The 21,037-nt window shown below is 40.1% G+C and overlaps 1 protein-coding gene across 2 annotated transcripts in view; it reads right to left on the bottom strand.

Moving 5' to 3' along the window:
* Positions 1 to 21,037, bottom strand: part of PLPP1 (phospholipid phosphatase 1) — a 120,909-nt gene that overhangs the window by 25,285 nt on the left and 74,587 nt on the right. For both annotated transcript variants that reach the window (XM_026649093.2, XM_026649092.2), the window contains exon 4: positions 10,346 to 10,403. In XM_026649093.2, coding sequence (XP_026504878.1) covers positions 10,346 to 10,403 — 58 coding nt within the window. The remainder of the gene's footprint in view (positions 1 to 10,345; positions 10,404 to 21,037) is intronic.

Here is a 21,037-nt window from a genome sequence, read left to right on the forward strand (position 1 = left end):
TGATGATTTTGGGGATCTGACATACATTTCTGAGGAGGAGTCTACACTAGAGGGCTATGGCAGCAGAGCCCCCTAGCATAAACAGAGCCTACACCAATAGAAGAAGATGTGTCAGCATAGGAACACCATCTCCCAAACAACATTAGCTACAGATAGACAAAAACCCTCTTCCATCGACATAGGTGCATCTACACTGGGTTTTTGTGTCAGCATAGCTATGTCAGTCAAAAAGTGGTTTTTTCGTACCCCTGACCATCACAGGTATGCTGATACAACATGTGTAAACCAAACCTATATGCTGGGTGTTGATAATACTGCAATTGATACTGCCTCTTCTTTCTTCTATGTTTTGAGAAGTAGAAAAATAAGTATCATTGGCATCTTAATAATTGCCCCACTTATTTAAGTGATGTTTCACATTTCAGAGTTTGTTTCCATACTTTCTGCAAACACCACTGCTTCAGCTACACTCCAGGTTTGTCTACGTTGGTGGGCAGTGGGGGTTAATCCACAGCTTTTTACTACACGGTAGAATGCAATAAGCAAGCCGCAGTAAGTGTGCACATGGGATGGTACCCAGTCTGTCAATGCACATCACTGTGTACAGATGGCAGCAGTTTACTGCAAACTGAGGGCATGGTATTCCTGGAGAGTATCCAATGCTCCTTTGCTCCTGAGTTGTGGGCATGCTGGGATTTTTCTCACTGTGAATTGTGGGATGCATAGCAGAAGCCAGTGTTAATTTAAAAAAAATTAAACAAAACATCCCATGATTCATCTATCTCCATCCCATACTTCCTTTATGGGTGGGCCAGCACCATATTTGAATTGCTATTATACAGCATGGACCAACAATGCTCTACGCCGCTTTTCTGCTAACCTCGAATATGCAGAGGCTTCTTGGGCTGTATATCAGCACTCAAAGCCTAATGAATTAGTCTTGGAACTTCACCTGCTTCACCATGGAGCAGAGGACATGGCCGGAGCAGCTCCTTCAGCAGCAGGAGGGTATTCGGCCACAGTGGAACTGGGACGCAGATGAGGAAGACACCAAGTAACTGATCAATCATTGCCAGGTGGATGTGGAAGGGTCCAGGATGCTAGGATCTTCCAAAATTCAGCTCTATTTAAATTAATGGAGAAAGGGCTGTTTGTCCCTGGGAACACTATGCACAACAACACCGTGGACATCCTGGTCGATATCCTGGATTACTTGCTGTTTCTCTGGTTAATGAAGCCATTCACAGGCTGCTTGAATAGAGGGAAGGAAATTTAACTACTGCAGAATGACAGTGGAATGTACATTTGGCCATTTGAGAGGGAGATGGTGCTGTTTGTGGAATAGGCTGAAAGCAGCACGAAAAAAAAGACATCCCAAAGATTATAGCAGCATGATGTATTTGGCACAGTATTTGGGGCAGAAAGCCTTAGAGATGGACGGAAGGCTGAAGTGCAGAGACTTTCGCAGTAGTCTGAACAGCCAGCAAGGTGTCCAATATAAAATGCAAAATAGCCAAGGCAATATTGCCAGGGATGCCTAATGCTCTTCTTTTGAGTCTCAAGGCTGAAATTGTGCAACTGTACATCCAGCTGTTACCAGAGGGAGGAAGGAGCAGTTCAGTGCCATTTGTGGGCAGTGAAAGTGCAACATTGCAGCAATTCCTATTGTACCTTCTGTGTTGACATGAAGGAGAACAAAAAAAGTTTGTCTACATGTGTTTGTAAGACATTATGAATCAATGCAAACTTAATTATTTTCTGCGTAAAGTGAATTGTCAACTCCTGATGAATATTTTAAAGATTATTGAACAATCGATTGTGTAACAAATGAACCTTCAGCTGAACCGAAAATGCAAGTGACTTAATTATGAAATTATAAACGTATTAACTACAAAGAACTCTCATTATACCCACAGTGAAACAAAACAGTAAAGTGCAACAGTTCAGGGCACAACTCAAGGAGATGGGCAGCTTAAAGTCACAGGCAAGTCTGCATCTGGGCTTTCCCTCTTCTGGTTCATGGAACTTCTGGCATTGAGTGCTGACTCAGGAGGGTGATAGAGGACTCAAATGAGCTGGGGTCCCAAGTGTCTCTGTACTCAGTGCCCTAATCTGGAGTCTAGGAGAGGAATAGCTTCTGGGAATAGTGCTACATCAGTACAGCAGGGAATTGTTATTGTTCCCAGGAGCCTCTTTTATCCAGAGGCTGTATAACCTAGCTGAGTGCTGGTATGCAGTACTGCACTGCCTGATGCCTTCATAGTAACACGAGCTGCAACAGGACATTTTTGCTTTGTATTGCCTCCACATCTCCCCTGTCTTTGGCCACGCTGTCATTTGCCACTGCAACTATCTTCCTGAAAAGCTTTTTCAGATTCCCGCTCAATCCTCAGATACTGCCTCCACCTTACCACAATTTTGAGGGATTGTTGTTGTTTTGTTTTGTTTTGTTTTTTTTGGGGGGGGGGAGGGGAAGAGCAGAAAAACTAACAATGTCCATAGAAAACTCATGACAAAAATGTTTGTTTTCTCCCCCTCAGGTATGCCAGCTGTTCTGCCATTGATAAGGGCACCATCTGAGGGTCTGGCCAGTTCCATAGCTATGGGCATATAAAATAAAAACAAAACAAAGTGACAAGCAGTTATAGTTGATATTCTAGGGAAGCTGTGATGAGAATGGCCTGACTCAAAAAGGCAAAAGGGGCAGACCAACGAGATACACTGTGAAGTTGATCACCAAGATGGTCCCTCCCAGAAGCATGTCAGGAGTGTAAGGGAGTTGCTCTGCCAGTGGAGAAGGTAATGCAGCTACTCTTCGTAATCTCTGAACAAAAACTGAGCCATTTCTCAACCTTAGATTTTGCTAAGCAATACTTAGTGCTCCAGTCAGAGTCAGCATCAGCCACGTATGATTTACGAACATCTAGAGCTTCCTACTACAGAACTGGTCACAGACCAAACTGCTTTATATTTTAAGCAATTCATGAACAGAGGCAGAAAAGATTATTTACATTACTTTCCTCAATCTCATGACAGTTTAAACTGTCAAAATTAAACTTCTCTAACACAGACAATATCAGCTACAAACTTGGTATTGCGAGTCTGCTGTAAGTAACTGACAAATTGTGGCAACTGTCTGTGGGATGGGGCAAACACTGCATCTAGAAAGAAATGTATCCCTTAAAATGAGGGGAAGGTAAGAGGTTTGGCTTGAAAGATTAAGCTGCTTGGTGAAATAGCAGGGAAGAAGCAAAGTGGTTTTATCACCTTTCCCCACACCTACCAAATGCTTGCTTACTTCTGAAACACACATCCTGTCAAGGTAGCAGATATTCAGCATTTATTACGTGCTTTGTGCAGTTTGTGCTAGGTTACCTTCCCCAACACAGTAATACACAGCAGATTCCTCTGTTCCTTCAGAGGAGCAGGAGATTTTAAGGGTCTGGTTATGATTAACACTGAGTAATGCCACATGTTAAAGCCTGTGTGCTGCTTGTGACACAAACTGCATTTGGAATAAGTATGCACATAGTAAAACAAAGCCAGGTTTGAAAGTTAAACAGGTTGGCGCATGAAGGGCGATTGGGTCAGGGCCAGTTGTCTATCAGCTGCACTCTGCATCGCCCCATGGGAAAGGTTAGAAAGTTCTTTTGCTTATACCATTGCCCTGACTGTCTACCTGATATGAGTATCTGCTTCTTTTAAAGAAGAAATGCAAGGCAAGATCTGATACACAGCAAGTACAGACTGCAGTGCTGAATGTCCTTGCTGACTGAGCATTCAGCACAGAGGTTGTAAGTAACCTTTATAAAAATCCCTCTGAAATACTCTCAGAACTTTCTGGACCACTAAACTTATCCCAGAACATAAGAACGGAAGCAGAGCTTCCTCAAAACCTCCTAAACCTGTACTGGGCCACCATTACAATTGGCCACACGTAACAGGAGCAATGCAGCCAAGTGAAACATGCAGCAGGTACTGGGACGGAAGTGTAGTGGTGCCATTTCCCTACTAATTTAAACTAGTTAAATAGACAAAAACTGATTTGGCTAACATTAAAGTTATCAGAATTTTGGCTACATGCCTATTAATTACCAAATTTCACTGAAGGCCTGTCAGCTAGGATAGGAGGAGACCAATAAAAAGTCCATTTCAGTCAGACTCCTCTAGAAGTCATGTTTATGTACCACCACAATGTTCTTCCCTGTGTTGTCTATGCTCCTTAAATACACGCTGGAGATTAGGAACAAAGATGGAAACCTTAAATGCCTCAGCCACAGTTTGTTAATCTGTGATGCAGGAGCAGTCTGGAACTTCTCTGCTTTTCAGTTGGCATGTATAATTATCCTTGGCCATGCTAAGATTTGTAACACTGCTCCATGACAAGCAGTGTGTCCTCCCTTCGTACTGTAACACAGGTGTTAGAGGGGGCAGAAAGAGAATGGGTTTGCCCAAAGAGTTTCAATCTAGAGCTGTACATTAAGCTATCTTGAAAGTTATAAAGACACACACACACACACGCACCGGGAAGAGCTATGGTTGCGCACTCAACTTAACTCCATCCTCCTGAAAGTGAATTATGAGTTAGTGTTCTCTTTCATGGCCATGTTCTTTCTCAAATTAAATATCATACAACTTCTACAGCAGTTGATGCACATGTACAAGATGTTATAACGTGTTTCTTGCCCCTATGCTAGACTATATGTAAAGAAGAACTACACGAATATTAATAGAGGGTGGCAACCTTACTGACTAATGTTTAAATACCCCAACAGGTATTTCTGCAGTAAGTGTTACAGTTAATATAATTATATCAACTCCTAAAACTAAATAGAAAATTTTAAAATCAAACTCTTCCAAAATGTACTTAAGTCAGTAAAACTATATTCCACTATATTGCTAAACTACTAGCAACATCTTGATGTTTATTTAAAACTAGTATAAAATAACTATAAGTAACTATTACACTGACTGCTATTACTAAACAATTATATTAAAACTAATTTTAAAGGTTACACGTTAATTCAGATCCATTTTCATATAAAGAAATATAGATGTATACCTTTCCAGCTCTTAACTATTTACAGCTTGCTAATATATTCACACAGGTAATAAAATAGTCACTTTCTACTAAAAGTGACTGAAACATACCATCCAAGTGTATCTTCAACGGTCCTACAGGTTACGACACACACTTCCATTTTTATAACAGTGTAATACTCTATTACAAAATTTCAGTAGGAGTATGAAACAATTTCTCTTATACCCTTTTAATACATGAGGCTACAAATTGGTACACATTTTAGTTATATACTTTTACAAAGAAATTAATCATGCAATAGTCAGCTATTTGACAACTACCATATCTCCCACAATTAAATGTATAATTTCTTCAAAATGTTAGACATGTGCATCTAAGAATGTACACTGTTTGCATATTTTATTGTACAGAATGTGGTCATAGTTCTCAAAATATCTCCCATACTATATAAAATATTTTTGTTGTTGCTTATCTGATCCTGTGGGAGCTCATTTCATAATGTTCATGAATACATCATACAAATAAAGGACTGCTCATCCTACCTGGACAGATGAACAAACACAAACCCCTTCAACCTCAGCCCACTACCTGGGAGTAAAGATGGTCTTTCCAGAAGCCCCAGAAGGTCAACAAACCTAGCATCTGATGGACCAAGTTGGGCAGGGTGAGTTCCAAAGCTGATCCAGTGAATTCTGCACTAGCTTCAGTTTCGGAGCAGTGTCAAGGTGTGGCTCCAGTGGGGAGCTACATTACAGCAAGCTAATCTCAAAATGACAAAAGGTGTGGTTAACAAAAGCCAGGTTCACATCAAAGAGAAAAAAGGCTGAATTCCTCATCAAGCACAGACTGAGAAAATGCTCCTGGCCAGAGCCACTTTTCAGGCACCCAGCAGCAGCCCAGGATCTACCACCACATCCAACTGTACCTGGTGCGCACAGATATAAATTCTGCCAGTTTTTCCAGCATGAGCAGAATATCTCAGTAACCACCACAGCTGGAGACTTCCATTTTAAAAATAAAAGTCTGCTTACATAGAGAACAAGGCAGCAGCATGGAAGAGGTACTGGAATGCCTTACTGCAGCACATCACATGAATCCACTTGTAATGTAGTTTTCTATGTAGTTTTGAACAACAAAATAAAAGGCAACATGTTCTTCTGGACCCCCCTACAAATCCTGATAAAGCAGCATGATCTTCTGAAGTACAGTTACGGTTATCGGATGTGCAGAAAGACAGGGGGGGGGGGGGGGAAAGTGTGGTGCTCTTTGGTGGGTCACATCCAAAGCCACAATGGACCTTAAGTACAGAGTCTCATACAGATTTGCAGTAATGCAATTCTTAGGACTCCATCCAATTTAAATGTTAAGTGTGACAGCAATGCACAAGAACAGAAGTTTTATACAGACACCTACGTCCATATCCATGCATACACACACTGTAGGAAGCAATCCCACTATTGGCAGGCTGAGGGACCATATCACCTAACAGGCCTTTCCTTTCCCTCTAGTTTATGTGGTTGTACAACTGAGTGAGCATACCATATTAGAACTCAGTTAGGGATATGGTCTTGGTTAGGTCAGGCAATGAGGCACATCTAGTATCGCTTTTTCTTGCATAGCTTACAGGTAAATAGGCTGGGCATAGACATTTTCTGTTAACTTCTGTTCATAGTACAGAGTAGCTCAAATATTCACTGAGAAGAAAAATCTACCGGTTCTGTTTCCAGAGTTCAGTAACCAATTACTTCATTCCATTACAGAAATGGTGATTTTGACCCAAATGACACAAAAAAATTCCAAGAACAAAGAAGTGATCGTATACTATGGAGACAGACTCAGTCCTGGTGTGGAGCAAACAAAATAAGGAACTTAACCTCTGTTGTTGTAAGCTGATATATGGAGGAAGCTGTCATTTTGTCGCTGTCAACTTGAACATTAAAAAAAACAAAACAAAAACACCACACACACCCTTTACCCCACTACTGGATTTACATGATGGTAAAAAGTAGCCTGCACATACAGATAGGTAGGGTACATGGGGGGGAAGAGGCAAAAAATAAAAAATGAAAAACAAATCTAAAAAGACAGTCTTCCCCCATAGAGCAATTCTGACCTAGAGGCTGGAACAGTGTCTGTGGAATGGGAGCTTTTGGGGCTTTATTAAGCTTTAAAAGTGTCCAGAAAACCATGCTGTAGACACGTTTTTGAAAACTTGCTCTTCATGCCTCATTGAAAAGCGTGCTCACATTTTTTTAGTATTTACAAAGATTAAAAAAAAAAAAATGCATCTCAAGCCTCCATTTTGAATAGACTATCCAACTGCTGCAGAGGTTATTCTGGTGCCAAAAGAAAAGTAACAAGATGAAAATCTTGGGGTATGCAGCCTAAATGGAAAAGTAAATTTCAGAGAGTTGCAAAACTGTAATCCTGAACTTCAAATACTGTGTAGCAAATCAAGATTTTGCAAATGCACCAATTTACACCCAAGATTGAAGCCTTCTATTGGGCAGGTAAACAAGACTCTAAAACAAGCTGTTTTAATCCCTTTTGCATTAGTACTTAATGACAGAAAATTAAGACACTTATCACTAAAAAGAGTCAATGCTTTGTAGCAGGGGAAAGGAGAGAAAAGGAAGCCAATCCATAGTAGTACAGATCCAACATTCAGCCATTTGGATTTTAATCAAGGGCTCCTCATTTGGATTAACTCCAAACCAACTGGATTAGACCAGCTGGATTAATTCCAAACTAGATTGGGAAAAGCACTCAGAGTTTTGCTGTAAAGAGCAATCATTCTGTGGTGGGAAGATTATTGGATAACCCTTAAAAATTGATTGGATAATCCGTAAACAGTCTATGTCACAAAGAATATCCTAACAAAGATTTCTGGCCCACTCTGGCAACCGTGGTAGGATCTTCCCACCAACCAACATCTTTAAAGATGGCTATAGCTGCCATGGTTCTGGTCCCAGTGTGGAGATGGCCACAGATGAGGTGTCTAGACACTTCCTAAACCCAAGAAAATCCTATTACATTAACAGTTTAGCAGTTCTGTTGCCATGAGGGTTTGATGCCAATGTATAAGATTACTGCTCTAAATATGCAAGTTGTGTGCCCTCAATTCTTGTGGCAGTGAACTCTGGAGCTCACCTCTCCCCACCATGTCCCATTGCTATAGTTAAAATCAGTACATGTGCTCAAGCTGCAACCCCCTCAGTATAGAAGTGAGGGGGCTGCTGGCAGGGCACACAGAGTACGTGAGGGTCCCTCAGCTTTGGAACTCATTCAGAAGCAGTCCACATTTTCAGGCCTTTAGGGTCATCTTTTCCTGGAGGCTTTAGGAGAGAAGCACATTGTACATGCAGGGGTAGAGATGGGGGTTCACACTGTAGAGAGGGTGTGGTCATTTCACCCACTTTCTTCTTTGCTAAAAGGTCTGATTGATTTTGTCTACTGTTGTATATGGTGGAGGTTGCTGCTGAGATTGTTTGTATGTTTAAATGTGTTCTTAGGTACTTATCAAAGGAGCCTGGGGCTTGGGCTAGCCACCCTGTCAGTTACAGAACTTGTGACATGGCCTCTTTGGCCCCATATACTGCAAGATATGAAGCAGTTCATTGGGCAGCTTTATTTGTTCACTGGATTGGATAGAAAAAACTACCCTATCCTGCAGAGTTTTTCTACTAAATAATTTTCAAATTTGCTGATGCCTTGTTTGATGGCTCAAGAAATTTATCCACTTACACAGATCATCTGCCTGTAGTGAACAGAAACAAAAGACGTATACTCCGTTAAGAGTAACACTACCATAGTTCTAAATCAGCAACTATAAAGATGAAGAGGTTTATCTAACCTAATCTCTTACTTAGAAAGAGAGTTATAAAATTTGGCTGTAAGCAAGTTAAAAAAAGCATTTAACTCGTTTTCCCCTTTTTTCAGTATAAATCAAGGGTAGGGGGTGCCCAAAATACAGCTCAAAGAGAATCCATGGCAGCTTGCAACCTTCCTGTAACTACAGGGCAAGAGGGCAAAGCTGGTCAAACTGCAGGTTTTTATATTGGGGAATTCAAGAGAAAACAATCCTTTAGTCATCTGTGAAGGAAGATGCAAGCTCAAGCCCATTTTCATAGAATCATAGAATATCAGGGTTGGAAGGGACCTCAGGAGGTCATCTAGTCCAACCCCCTGCTCAAAGCAGGACCAATTCCCAACTAAATCATCCTAGCCAGGGCTTTGTCAAGCCTGACCTTAAAAACCTCTAAGGAAGGAGATTTCACCACCTCCCTAGGTAACCCATTCCAGTGCTTCACCACCCTCCTAGTGAAAAAGTTTTTCCTAATATCCAACCTAAACCTCCCCAACTGCAACTTGAGACCATTACTCCTTGTTCTGTCATCAGGTACCACTGAGAACAGTCTAGATCCATCCTCTTTGGAACCCCCTTTCAGGTAGTTGAAAGCAGCTATCAAATCCCCCCTCATTCTTCTCTTTTGTGGCTGTGTGCATTCACTTTTTATTTTAAAATATATGAATAAGTGATCTAAGTGCTGCCCTAGTAAGCAGCCAATCAGGCCTGCGATGCCGTGAAGTTGACTAGCATGCAGCCCTACACTTTGACTAGAGATACATAGCATTGGCTGAGTCACGGTCTTCAGTCTGATTGGGTTTATTTTACATAGCCAGAGTTTAGAATATTTTTGTAAACAATTTGTGTATGCACATAATGCTTTTCTCACCACTGAGCTTTTCTGCAGATGGGTAGTTTTAAGAACAATTTACATTTAGGTGTGTTTCTCTTACACTATATTTACAGACCTGCCAATGCTCAGTTAAGGTTAATTTAGTTTCCTTACAGGCTTTGCATGCATTATGAAAGCAGACATTTCCTATCCCATATGAGGCATATCCTATGGAAAGAGGTTTTCTGTTTTTAATGCCCTGCAATACTTTAACCACCAACTTCAGTAACTACATATTTTCCAAACCCACTGTCATCTGATTCAATAGAGAGAAAGGACATAAAAAGCCAGCTACCTTGTGGAAATGCCTTTTATCCCTACTAAAGCTTGAATACCTGCTCTCTAGAATATTTTGCCACCTCCCTCCCCACCCCAAACACATGCTGGCCCTCACCCTCACCCACCGAGCAAAAGTCAATTCAGAGCAATACTACCACCCCCCACAAGCATTATGATTTAATGCATCTCTCACATAAGACAGGCCAAAGGAAAATACTGATGCAGCAAGTGTTTCAACTTCATGCTTTGCAACATTAATCAGTTTAGATGGGCAGAATATACTTACTGCTAGGAACAGCATGCAGTACATAGAGAATGAAGAATGCCCAGAGTAAAATGACAGTCTGGAAGAGAAAAAAAATAGACATATTAATCACTTTTCACTTACAAAATAACAATAACGTGTTGCAGGATAATTTACAGTCTCTCTAGAAAGTGAGCAGGTAAAATGCAGATGTCCTCACATTTTTTTTATACAAAGACACTATCTTTGCAATGAGTTCTACCCCACCCCCAGAAAGGGGTTCTTTCAATGCAAATTTCTATATTAGGATCTATAACTATAGAGTGGATTTAATTATCTAATAGCTACACTGGATTATCTTTGGTGGATTAGCTCCCAAACCAAGACAACTATTTAGGCAGTAATTACCAGTAACAATTCACTGATTAAAACGTAAGTGGAAAAGGAGTGCCTCCTGAAATGTAAATATTTCAGGTGGCTTTTTAAAGCAATATATTACAAGACTTGTGTTTTATCTCCCAGATTAATATGAAAGAGCCATCACTCTCACTTGCATGTTATTAACAAAAGAAGTTTAAATCTAATCCTGTGAAAGAATGACAGAACCTAAAGAACAAATACAGACGCTCCCCGACTTACGCAAGCGTTCAGTTATGGAACGCCTTGCGTAACTCAAATTTTGCACAAGTCGGAAATGTATACCCGACCATTAAGCAAAAAAAAAAAAAAAAAAAAACACCCAAAAAAACCCCCACCTCCTGTTTCTAGCTTACGGCACTTTTTCTGTACGTGCGGATTTGCATAAATTGGGTTTGTGTAACTTGGGGGGTATCTGTACACAATATAATCTGAAAGAAAGAGGAAAAACCTGACTGCAGATATCAGGGGAATCCTGAATCAGTCAGCGTGTATTTAGTATATGTGAACTGTCCTGTAAGGGGTGGGGCTCATTTCTCATTTACTTAGTTTTTAGACTAGAGATGATTCATGGCACTGTCAGTATTTTTCAGTTCTTGGAGGGATATTATTGAAAACAGTATCCTAATAGTAGTAGTCGTAATATTGAAAATGGTAGGGAAATGGAGATTTTTTTTTTCCTGGGGGAGAGGAGGGAAAGTGACATATCATTGATTCTTTTAAATTTTCAGATATAGTTACCTCCTTTTTTCTATCTAGAATGTGTTAAATTACCAATTTAGGAGTTTTATCACATCCAATCCACTCATTACTAACCGGATCATTTTTTCTTCTCAAATATAGAAAGCACTCCTTTTACATTTCTTTGCCTATCACAGCTTATACCTAGGCCCAGTCTATGCTTAAAAATTTAGGTCAACATAGCTATGAGCCTCAGGAGAGTGAAAAGTCCACACCCCTGAGTGACAATTATGGTAATCTACCCCAGTGTAGACACAGCTAGGTTGTTGGAAAAATGCTTCTACTACTACTACTACTATTGTCTGGGAGGTGTTCCTATACTGCTGGAAAAACCCCTTCCATCAGTGAAGGCTGTTTTTATGCAAGTATATCTACAGCACCATAGCTACATCAGTTTAGTCCCCATAGTGTAAAATATTTCCAGACATATGTCTGGGACCAAACCACGCACCAACTTATACCCTGTGTAAGCTCAATGGGCAACATCACTGATGAGTCTAGGTAGAATTTGTCTGAACAGAACAGGCACCAACTGAAGGTTTTTCTTCCTTCTACTAAACAAAGCCTTTGCCAGGTTTTAACTGAGACCGTTAAAAGGTCTATTCAACATTCCCCTGCGCACAACCTCTCTCTTCCAAAAGCAGCTATCAGAACATTCCGTCTATCAAGCCAGCCAAGTGGTTGAACATTCCACGCTTCTTCACGATGCTATGAGTGCTAGCTCACCACAGACAAGTATTCACACATGCAGCAGCAGCACCCCATATCTGAAATATCAGTCTGTTTTTCTTTTTTAAAAACAGTTTAAACTAAATGTAAGTCACTCCAGTAACAACTCATGCGTCAGGCATAGTAGCTGCCAGGATGTATGTTATTGTTTCATGACAACTGGCTTTATATATTTTTGCTAGAGATGTTTATTTCAATAAATCTGATAATACAAACACATGGCATTTCTTATTTTGACACTCTCCACTCTGGCTGCTGAGTGTAATGCTGACATCCTTCTTTTGCAATAAGCTAGTTAGTCCACAGAAGGCCACCTAGTAAATGGATCACTTCCAACAAAAACACACTGCTTCACTTAACCAGGAAAGAACTCAACATTAATTCTTTTCAATTGGGCAATGCAGGCTCAATGTAACTTATCCACTTCTACCCATTTGAAAAACCCCTCAAAAAAAGCAAAGTCAATTTTACTCTAATTGCTAATTCTATCAGAAGTAAGATTTTAGAACACACTGTGCAAAGTACTGTCAGACAAGGTAGTTTTTATAAGCGATTCATAACCTTTAATCAACTGCTACAGCGTTTTCATAATGCCATCACAATAACTGTGCCATAAGTCTCACATGGTTTGTGTTAAAAGTCAAAGTAAATTTGACAGCTACATTTTCCAAGTTAGCAATAACTACTTCAGCCCGTTAATACAAACTCACATTTCACAGAATTGTATTTGAATTGTTCTTCCAAATATAGGAGACTTCTGTAAGGAGCTATTTTACACCTCTACCCCGATATAACACAAATTCGGATATAACGTGGTAAAGCAGTGCTCCGGAGGGGCAGGGCTGCGCACTCCGGCAGATCAAAGCAAGTTTGATATAACGCGGTTTCACCTATAACGCAGTAAGATTTTTTGGCTCCCAAGGACAACGTTATATCGGGGTAGAGGTGTATATTTAACCAGATTTCCCTTATTCACAATAATCAAATCCCTTCAAAATGCTTAGTTTCTAGCTTGACACATTCATTCTCTGAGAGTCAAAAGACCAATTTTAACCTACAAACAGGCTTATCACACATATTCTAAAAAGAGTTACCTTTTCCTATCAACCCTGGACACCAATAACAAGGACTGAAACATTCCACATTGTGCAAAACCTCTTCAACCAGGCTTTGCACAAGGAAGTTTCGCAAGGGCTGGGGGAAAATGTAGCTTCCCACTACAAACCCCTATGCAGATGGTATTACTCTGAGGATCTGCACTGTGCTTCTCCAGTACAGCCCCCAACTCCTGTACAGTGCTGTAGAGCGCTCTACCTTGGCAGGAGAAGATTTGGGGGTGCTCAAGCAAAATGAAAACTGTACCTAGATCTAAGTCATTCACAGTAAAACAGTCAGTAATATTTTTGGGGTCCTTTGGCACCTCTGTAGTCTGTTTAACAGAAAACAAGCTCTGAATCAGAGCCACTCTCGGAGCCATTGCAATGAACTCTACTGAGAACAAATGATCAAAGTATAATTTATTCTAAAGCCTTTTTAACTTCTGTGATCCTACATAGAGATTTTGGGCTTGGACGATAAAGCTACGGTGTTATGAAAACATTAGAGAAAAGCAAACGTAGCCCCAATTTTCAAAGAAGAAATTAAGAGTGATCCTAGCAATTACAGTCCTGTATGTCTGTTTTGTAGCATTAGTAAGATAATGGAATAAAATGCAGAGGAAAAAACATCAACATTACAGGTCCCTTTGAAAGAAGCAGCATGGTTTAGAGAATAAATCTTGCCAGATAAAAAGCTTTGTTCTTTTATGAGCACTACCAAATTAGTGGATGAAGGAACACTGTATGCGTCACGTATTTGGAGTTCAGTAAAGCATTTGATACGATGTCTCACATTTTCTTGGAAACTAAAATTCAGTTAGAGCGGATAGAAATACTCATGTGGATGGAAGACTGGTTAGGAAACTGAAAAATAGTCAAAGTGAAGTTCATTCTACACACAAAATTGCTGTTCATTTAACTAAAACATTTTTAAAATCACCAATTAAACTGATGCAAAATGCCACTAAAAGACATTAAATTGAATTAAGTAGATTCCTTACCAAATTAAGCTAATCCAATATAAACCTGTTTGATTAAAATAGATTTTAGTTAAACCAGAGCAAGTTGTGTGAAGTTCAGCTAGTAGGGTGCTGCAAAGATCAGGAATAGAGCTAGTCTAATTCAAGTGTTTTGCACACAATACCAAAAGGAGGAATTGCTAACCCAAGTGAGGACAGAGAAACCATACAAGTGAACACAGAAAGAGTAAAAAGGATATGGGCTGAAAACAGAAGATTCAGCTTGGGTGAAAAAAGGGGGGGATGGGGGAAGGGCGGCAAAATAATAGATCTAGGAAAAATAATCTAGCACACACTAAACAAGATCACAGAATACAAAGAACTGAAATGCTAAGATGAAAGGTAATAATGGACAGCATGTTAAATTTGAATTTGTCATAATATATTGGCCATAAACAAGACAAAAGCAACTCTGGGTTAAAAATGCCAGACTTCACATAGCAGGGAACTCTCTATATGACTCTGGTACACTTGCACCTGCATTACAACTATATTTCCTGGGATCCCATCACCAGAAAGATATTGCATGGCAGGGGAGGAACCAAAGACAACTCTGGGGGGAAAAAATTAAACAGATGACCGAATGAACTGATTTAAGGAAGGAGAGGTTAAAGTGCCAGACCTGTATAAGTTGGCTAAACAAGGAGTAGTGGGGAGAAAGTAGTCTAAACATATCAAAAGGGCATAAATAAGGAGGAGAAGAGTTTAGTGTGGCACAAGGAAGTTACAACTAGGAGACATGGGATGAATTGAAGGGAAAATGGAGGCTGAATACTAGGGCAACCTTCCTGATCTAGAGGTATATTAGACTGATTTAAAGACAGTGATGGAAGCCCCATCACTTGGGAACATTAAACCTAGTCCAGTCTAACACACTAGCAAATCTACAACAGGGAACAACCCCACAATGGTAGGGAAGAGGACCAGATGAGCACAGAATGGAAAAATTTAGACCAGACAAGCTATGCATTGCAGTTTTAATCAAATATTTAAAAAAGCCAAAGAGCTCTGTATACGAAGCAAGGAATTATCCTTAACATTTTAAATGGTCAGGACATGATCTAACAAATTATATACTTTAGTCTACATATGTAGAATATCCCACTTTTTTTGAAGCCAGAAAGGAGCAAGCAAACTACCATCCAGCAACAAAAATCTAGCTCTATTTTATAAACTCTATTCTCTATTGATATACCATCTACTTACATATATGAGTTCTAAGAACATAAATGGGAGTTCAAGGCTTGTGCATTTTTATATACACAGAGTAGGAAGGACACACAAGAAACATAACCTTTACTCCTCCTCATCTGTAGAAAGATCTTTTTTAAAAGAATTCAAAGACAAATAGGGATAGAAAGTGGTTAAAAACCACTGATCTAGACTAGGCCCCCTTTCCTCCCTTCCCCCCGACAGGATATTGAGCAACATTAATATTTCTGATAAGTTTTAAACAACCGTGAACTCCAGAAAGGATTTCAGGCTTTAAAAGGAGACACAGTAGTGACAGTTAGACTGGAGCCAATGTGTTCTTTCAACAGGGCTTAGATCAATCTCCTCCAGACAAAGAGTTCAGACACGTTACAAACATTGTTTGAAATGTAACCAAGACATAGATGCTTTCAGTTAAAAATCTAGGCATTAAGCAGCTGATACAAATGCTATTCTAACCAGCACACTGCTGCTGGACAGAGGATTATTATTTCACATAAATTCTCTCAAAGATTTCAAATGACATGTAGAAAATATAATGTTAATATATATATTTATTTTTTGTTATAAGGTGAAGTGTGAAGAGTTTTATAAATCATTCCTAATCACATACAGAAAACAGACCATCTGCTTAGCAGTTATCTGCAACTATTCAAAAAAGCTTGGAATAGTTCTGAAAAGGCATCAATTTTGAAAAAACAGGAGACCCAAAAAAGAGGCAGCCAAAAACAAAAAACTATAAATCAAGTCCAGAGCCATATAAATAAGATGAAAAAGGGTAGACAGTGCCAGAAGCGCCTCAACTCAGTAAGCTGTAGTTTTGCAGAGGGGTTTTAGGGTAGGTTTGTCACTAGTAATCTTTTCCCCCACAAAATACGAAATTGAACATGGCTCTAATTTTAGGAAGCTTGGCAGATAGCAGGGATCTTTTCAAGTGCAAGGTATCTGATGATACAAATATGATATCTACATATTTGAAGAGCTATTATAAAATCTCTCCCCCGTCCCCCATATTTTATATATATCAAAATCAATCCATCCATCAGAAAAAGTATCATTTCCTGCTAATCCACTTACAGGGCAGAGGGACAGTATGTTCTAGTGAGTCAGGTAATTATGAAATAGAAAAGATTTTGCATTTTGATTAGCCTTCTCTTCCCCTCAATGTTCCCTGCCAAGCCCAAGCAGCCAGGCTCAGCATGTGGGGAGTCAGATGCAACCCTTCCCCAACGTCACAGAGTGGACATGAACCTGCTGCTAAGTATCACAATAATGAGTGCTATATGGTTTGCCTTCACTGTAGAAGTAACTCTTACTCATGTGTTGCCCCAACACAGCTCCCATCCACACACAAGAGCCTCTGACCTGAGTCTGGTGATGCTTTACATGTGGGCTAGTCAGCCAATCCTGGGGCTAGGATACAGCCAGTATGCTGTTTATACTCAGGCTGGTAAACATGCCCACTTTTCAGCAAGGATGCAGGCTATACCACCTGAGTGCTAACAGTCTTCCAAACGTCCCAAGTGCCCAAAAGTTCTCCCACAATTCACTGGCTCAGCTTCCTGCAGCACTAAGGACCATGGAATGTGACCGCAGAAGTCATAACTTCTGACATGAGAGAGTACAGCACAAGTATGGATGCAGTTGAGTGGAATCACTCAAGCATGGCTTTGTAGCATGGCTGCCCACACTGGGGTGACCATCACTCAAGTTACCTCTGCATTGAAGACTATGTCTACACTGCACTTCGGCTATGTCTACACTGCACGCCAGTTGTACCAGTATACACGTAGCTACATGTCACAGAGAAAAACGGACTGTGTTCACACAGTGGTGTGTAGCTACATGCGTAGTGAAAGGCTATGGCGGGAGGAGGCAACAGAGGAAAGAGACTTTGGCAGCACGACAATACGGCTACAAATATCAGTACAGACAGGGAAGGCACTGCTTGGGGAAATAGAGAGCGGTGTACACCCACAGAGTTTAGGTGAGTCTTTCCTCTACTCTCTTCAGCAATGCCTCACCATCTATACGTTGCGCTAGAGGGGTGTGTAGTGCATCTACTCTACATGCCACCAAAAGGCATGTGCAGTGCAGATGCACCAGTACGAATAGCTAACAGTTGCCCCATGGTGCAGCAGCTCCCACCTGTCAATTCATGGTAGATACTGCGCTGCAGAAACAGCTTCTGCTGCTCCTGGTTCTCCCACTCTGAGGTGAATGGTTGGTTGGTGGATCTACATGTCAGAAGGCGGTAGTTAAGTGTCAGGCATCAAGCCAAACAGCTCCAGAAAAACGATCACCCACCCCTTCAACAATCAAAAACAAAAAAGCCGCCACCACAATATTGTTAAACAAGTACATTGGGGGGAGGGGGGCGAGTGTGTCTTGTTTTTTTTGTTTGTTTTAATGAAAAAATATAAACTAAAGAAACTGCCAGACTGACTCAGACAATCAATCCATCTAGTCTAGTGTGGTCTCATTAATACTGGCCAGTACCAGCTACGTCAGGAAGAATAAATCTTGCAGTTATGGTTAACCTACCCCCAGAAAAAATTTCATCCAAACCACTCCTGCCATAGTTAGAGGTTGGCCCCAAGCTTAAGAGTTTATATCCCTTCAAAACTTCAACTGTGTGTGTTTAATCTTTACTTTCACAACTCTGGATATTCTTGTTATCCACACGTCTAGTACTTTTTGAACTTTGCTATCATTGAGACCAAGAGCTTAATATGTTGCAATGAATTCCTCAGTCTAAATGCAAGCAGTGTGATAATGTATTTTCGTTTGTCAGTTTTGAATTTGCTACATTTCAAATTCATTAAATATCCCCTTGTTCTTGTATTATGAGGGTGAATTAGAAGTTCCAGGTCTACCTTCTCTATACCACTCGTCCTTTTGTATATTTGATCATGTTCTGTCTTATCCATCTTTTCTCTAACAATTATGCAGTAAATTTGATAAGCCAAGCATTTAAAAATAATATCAAAAGTCTAGAAGAGACCAAATGCTAAGCCCTTATATGCCTCAGATGAGTTATATTTTTATAGTTAGTCTTCACAACACCCCTATGAGTTAGGCAAATATTATCCCCATATTACAGATTAGGAAAAGGGGATCAAAAGGTTACATGACTTGACTATGGCCGGAGTGTCCATGTTAGAGCAAAGATTAGCACTCAAGCTCTCATGTGCCAATCCCATGCTCAGGCAACACTTTCTAGGTGTGTGAAACAGCTAGTAACAATGGTAGTAGAGGACAAAATCAAAACATTTTCTTCTGATTCAGCAGTCCAAAGATTGTGTTGCATCAGCATTACATGGAATTTCAGTCGCCAATCAGATTAGTGTGGGGATGGCCATTTTATAGTCAATGTTTTGACACAGCATTTCCAATGTTTCTGTTTGGGGAATATACAATGTGTGCAGATTCCCAGATTTTAGCTGCAGAGCATTTCCCCTGCTTCCAGGACAGGAAGTCTGCTAATTAAGAAAATTTCAACAGCAGACATTTTTGCTAAAGACTAACTTCACCAACCACATCCATAAGTTGTTTCCAAATGGTTTTCAGGGGACCTCTGAATGCAAGTGGTAATTGTGCTGAGTTCTAATGGACTGAGAACATATTAACCTGTTAAACAACCACAGCATAAACCAGTTTTCACATTTTCCAGTAAGCCTGTCGTTTATCTGTATTTATAAAAGGCAGAAATGTTTATGAGAAGATATAGATGCCTTTTAGTTGTACTGCAACTCTTTAATTACACCAGAATAAAAAAAGAAAAAAGACAAACTAACATAAATGGCATATTGCAGTTAAAAACTATATCATACATTGAAGGTATTATAAAGCTTAGCGTATACCTACAGAGTTCCACACTGGAGTCTGGATTACACCAAAGACAGCCCCAAACCAAAGGCCAAATGACTGCAAGCAGCAGCATTCCTCAGGAGGCTGTTCTGAGTCTCTTAACTAAACTGTTCATGAAGTGCTGCTGGACATAATTTTCATGACTAAGGACCAAATAACTAAGTCAATGGAGGCACTTATTCCAGGGATGGGTCTGGCTCCAGATTTCAAAAATGCATCTTGGATTTGTTATAGTTTAAGAGCTCCATGAATTCCTATTTCCATTTGCTGCTAGTGAACCACTGTGTCAGCAGTAAAAATTAACACTCATGGGTTCATATGGCTTGGTGCCATGATCCATTACAACCTAGGTAGGAAAATTTTAATAAGGGGCTGGGTCACTGCTACATGTCACCTCTTCCTTCCAAACTCACTCCTATCAAACATTACATATGTGTGTCCAAGACTAGTAACATTATCACCCACATAACAGTGACGAACAGGTTAAATCCACAGGAAGAATCCATAGGATTGAGAAGTTCCAAACCAATTAAGTTACACCTTGAATAAGAAAGGAAAGCAGAAGAGTTCTCTCTCTCTCCCCTCCCCTCTCTTGGGTGGGGCTAATAAAAAACCTCACTATTTAATAAAGTAACACTTTATTGCTTTCACAGCCTGTTCCTCAAGTCCTGAAGAGCCTGTGTGTGAGTGCCTTTGCCATGTCTAATGGATGAACTAATTAAAAACTAGTTCTAGATTATTGCTTCAGACCCAGTTATCTGCAATCTACGTAAAAAGCTACAGGATTTTAGAGTGCACAGTTTCATCACTGCTCAATTTATCATCTACCCCAGAAAGTTTCACAAGCACTCAAGGAAATTTTGCATTAGATTGATAAGTACAGCTATTGTTTGAGACGCTTCCTCAACTTTTTATTGTTAAGGACTGGGTTGTAACTTTGGAGGCCGCATATATTACCAGCATGCAAACTGCAGCATGGAGACTCTGCAGAATATAAAAAGCATCTGTATCCAGTTATATGAAGGAGGATAAAGAAGACAGCTGAAGAACATGGGTGGGAGGAAAAAGAAATTGCCAAGTAATGGACTTTTTACAATACCTAAAAATTTCATCGAGTTACCAAGACTGCTCAGATGTGCAACATTACATAAAGCTCATTTACATGATCACAAAGCCTTCTGCTAGCATTAAGAGACAATAGCAGGAAAAGGCTGTTCTGCTCAACATGCCATTTGGGTTTGGTTCATCTAATCTCAGCCTTGCTGCTTTTTCATCATGTTTCTTAATCCTTCACTAGAACACAGGTGCCACTTAATCACATACCATGTTAGTGACCATTCTTTTGCACATTATTAAAACCAAGTAGTGCTCGGGACCACAATCAAAGTCTTGACTGCAACTTAGCCTCCTCAACTACCAAAGTAGTAGTAACTGACTGCTATTCCACCCCCATATAGATTTCAATAGAAAGGTTACATGCTTATAAAACTGACAGTGATCGTGAATACATAGTTACTTGATCTGTATTTCGTGATTATGCAGATGGTCTGCTCACCTACACCTAAGCTGCACCATGCTACTCAGCAGGAGAGGATTTCACATTGATCCCTAAAATCTTCCAAGTTATTATACCAGGTCCGTCAACGTAG

Source organism: Terrapene carolina, unplaced genomic scaffold, assembly GCF_002925995.2.
Source record: "Terrapene carolina triunguis isolate 2854851 unplaced genomic scaffold, T_m_triunguis-2.0 Scaffold69, whole genome shotgun sequence".
Taxonomy (NCBI): Eukaryota; Metazoa; Chordata; order Testudines; family Emydidae; genus Terrapene; species Terrapene triunguis.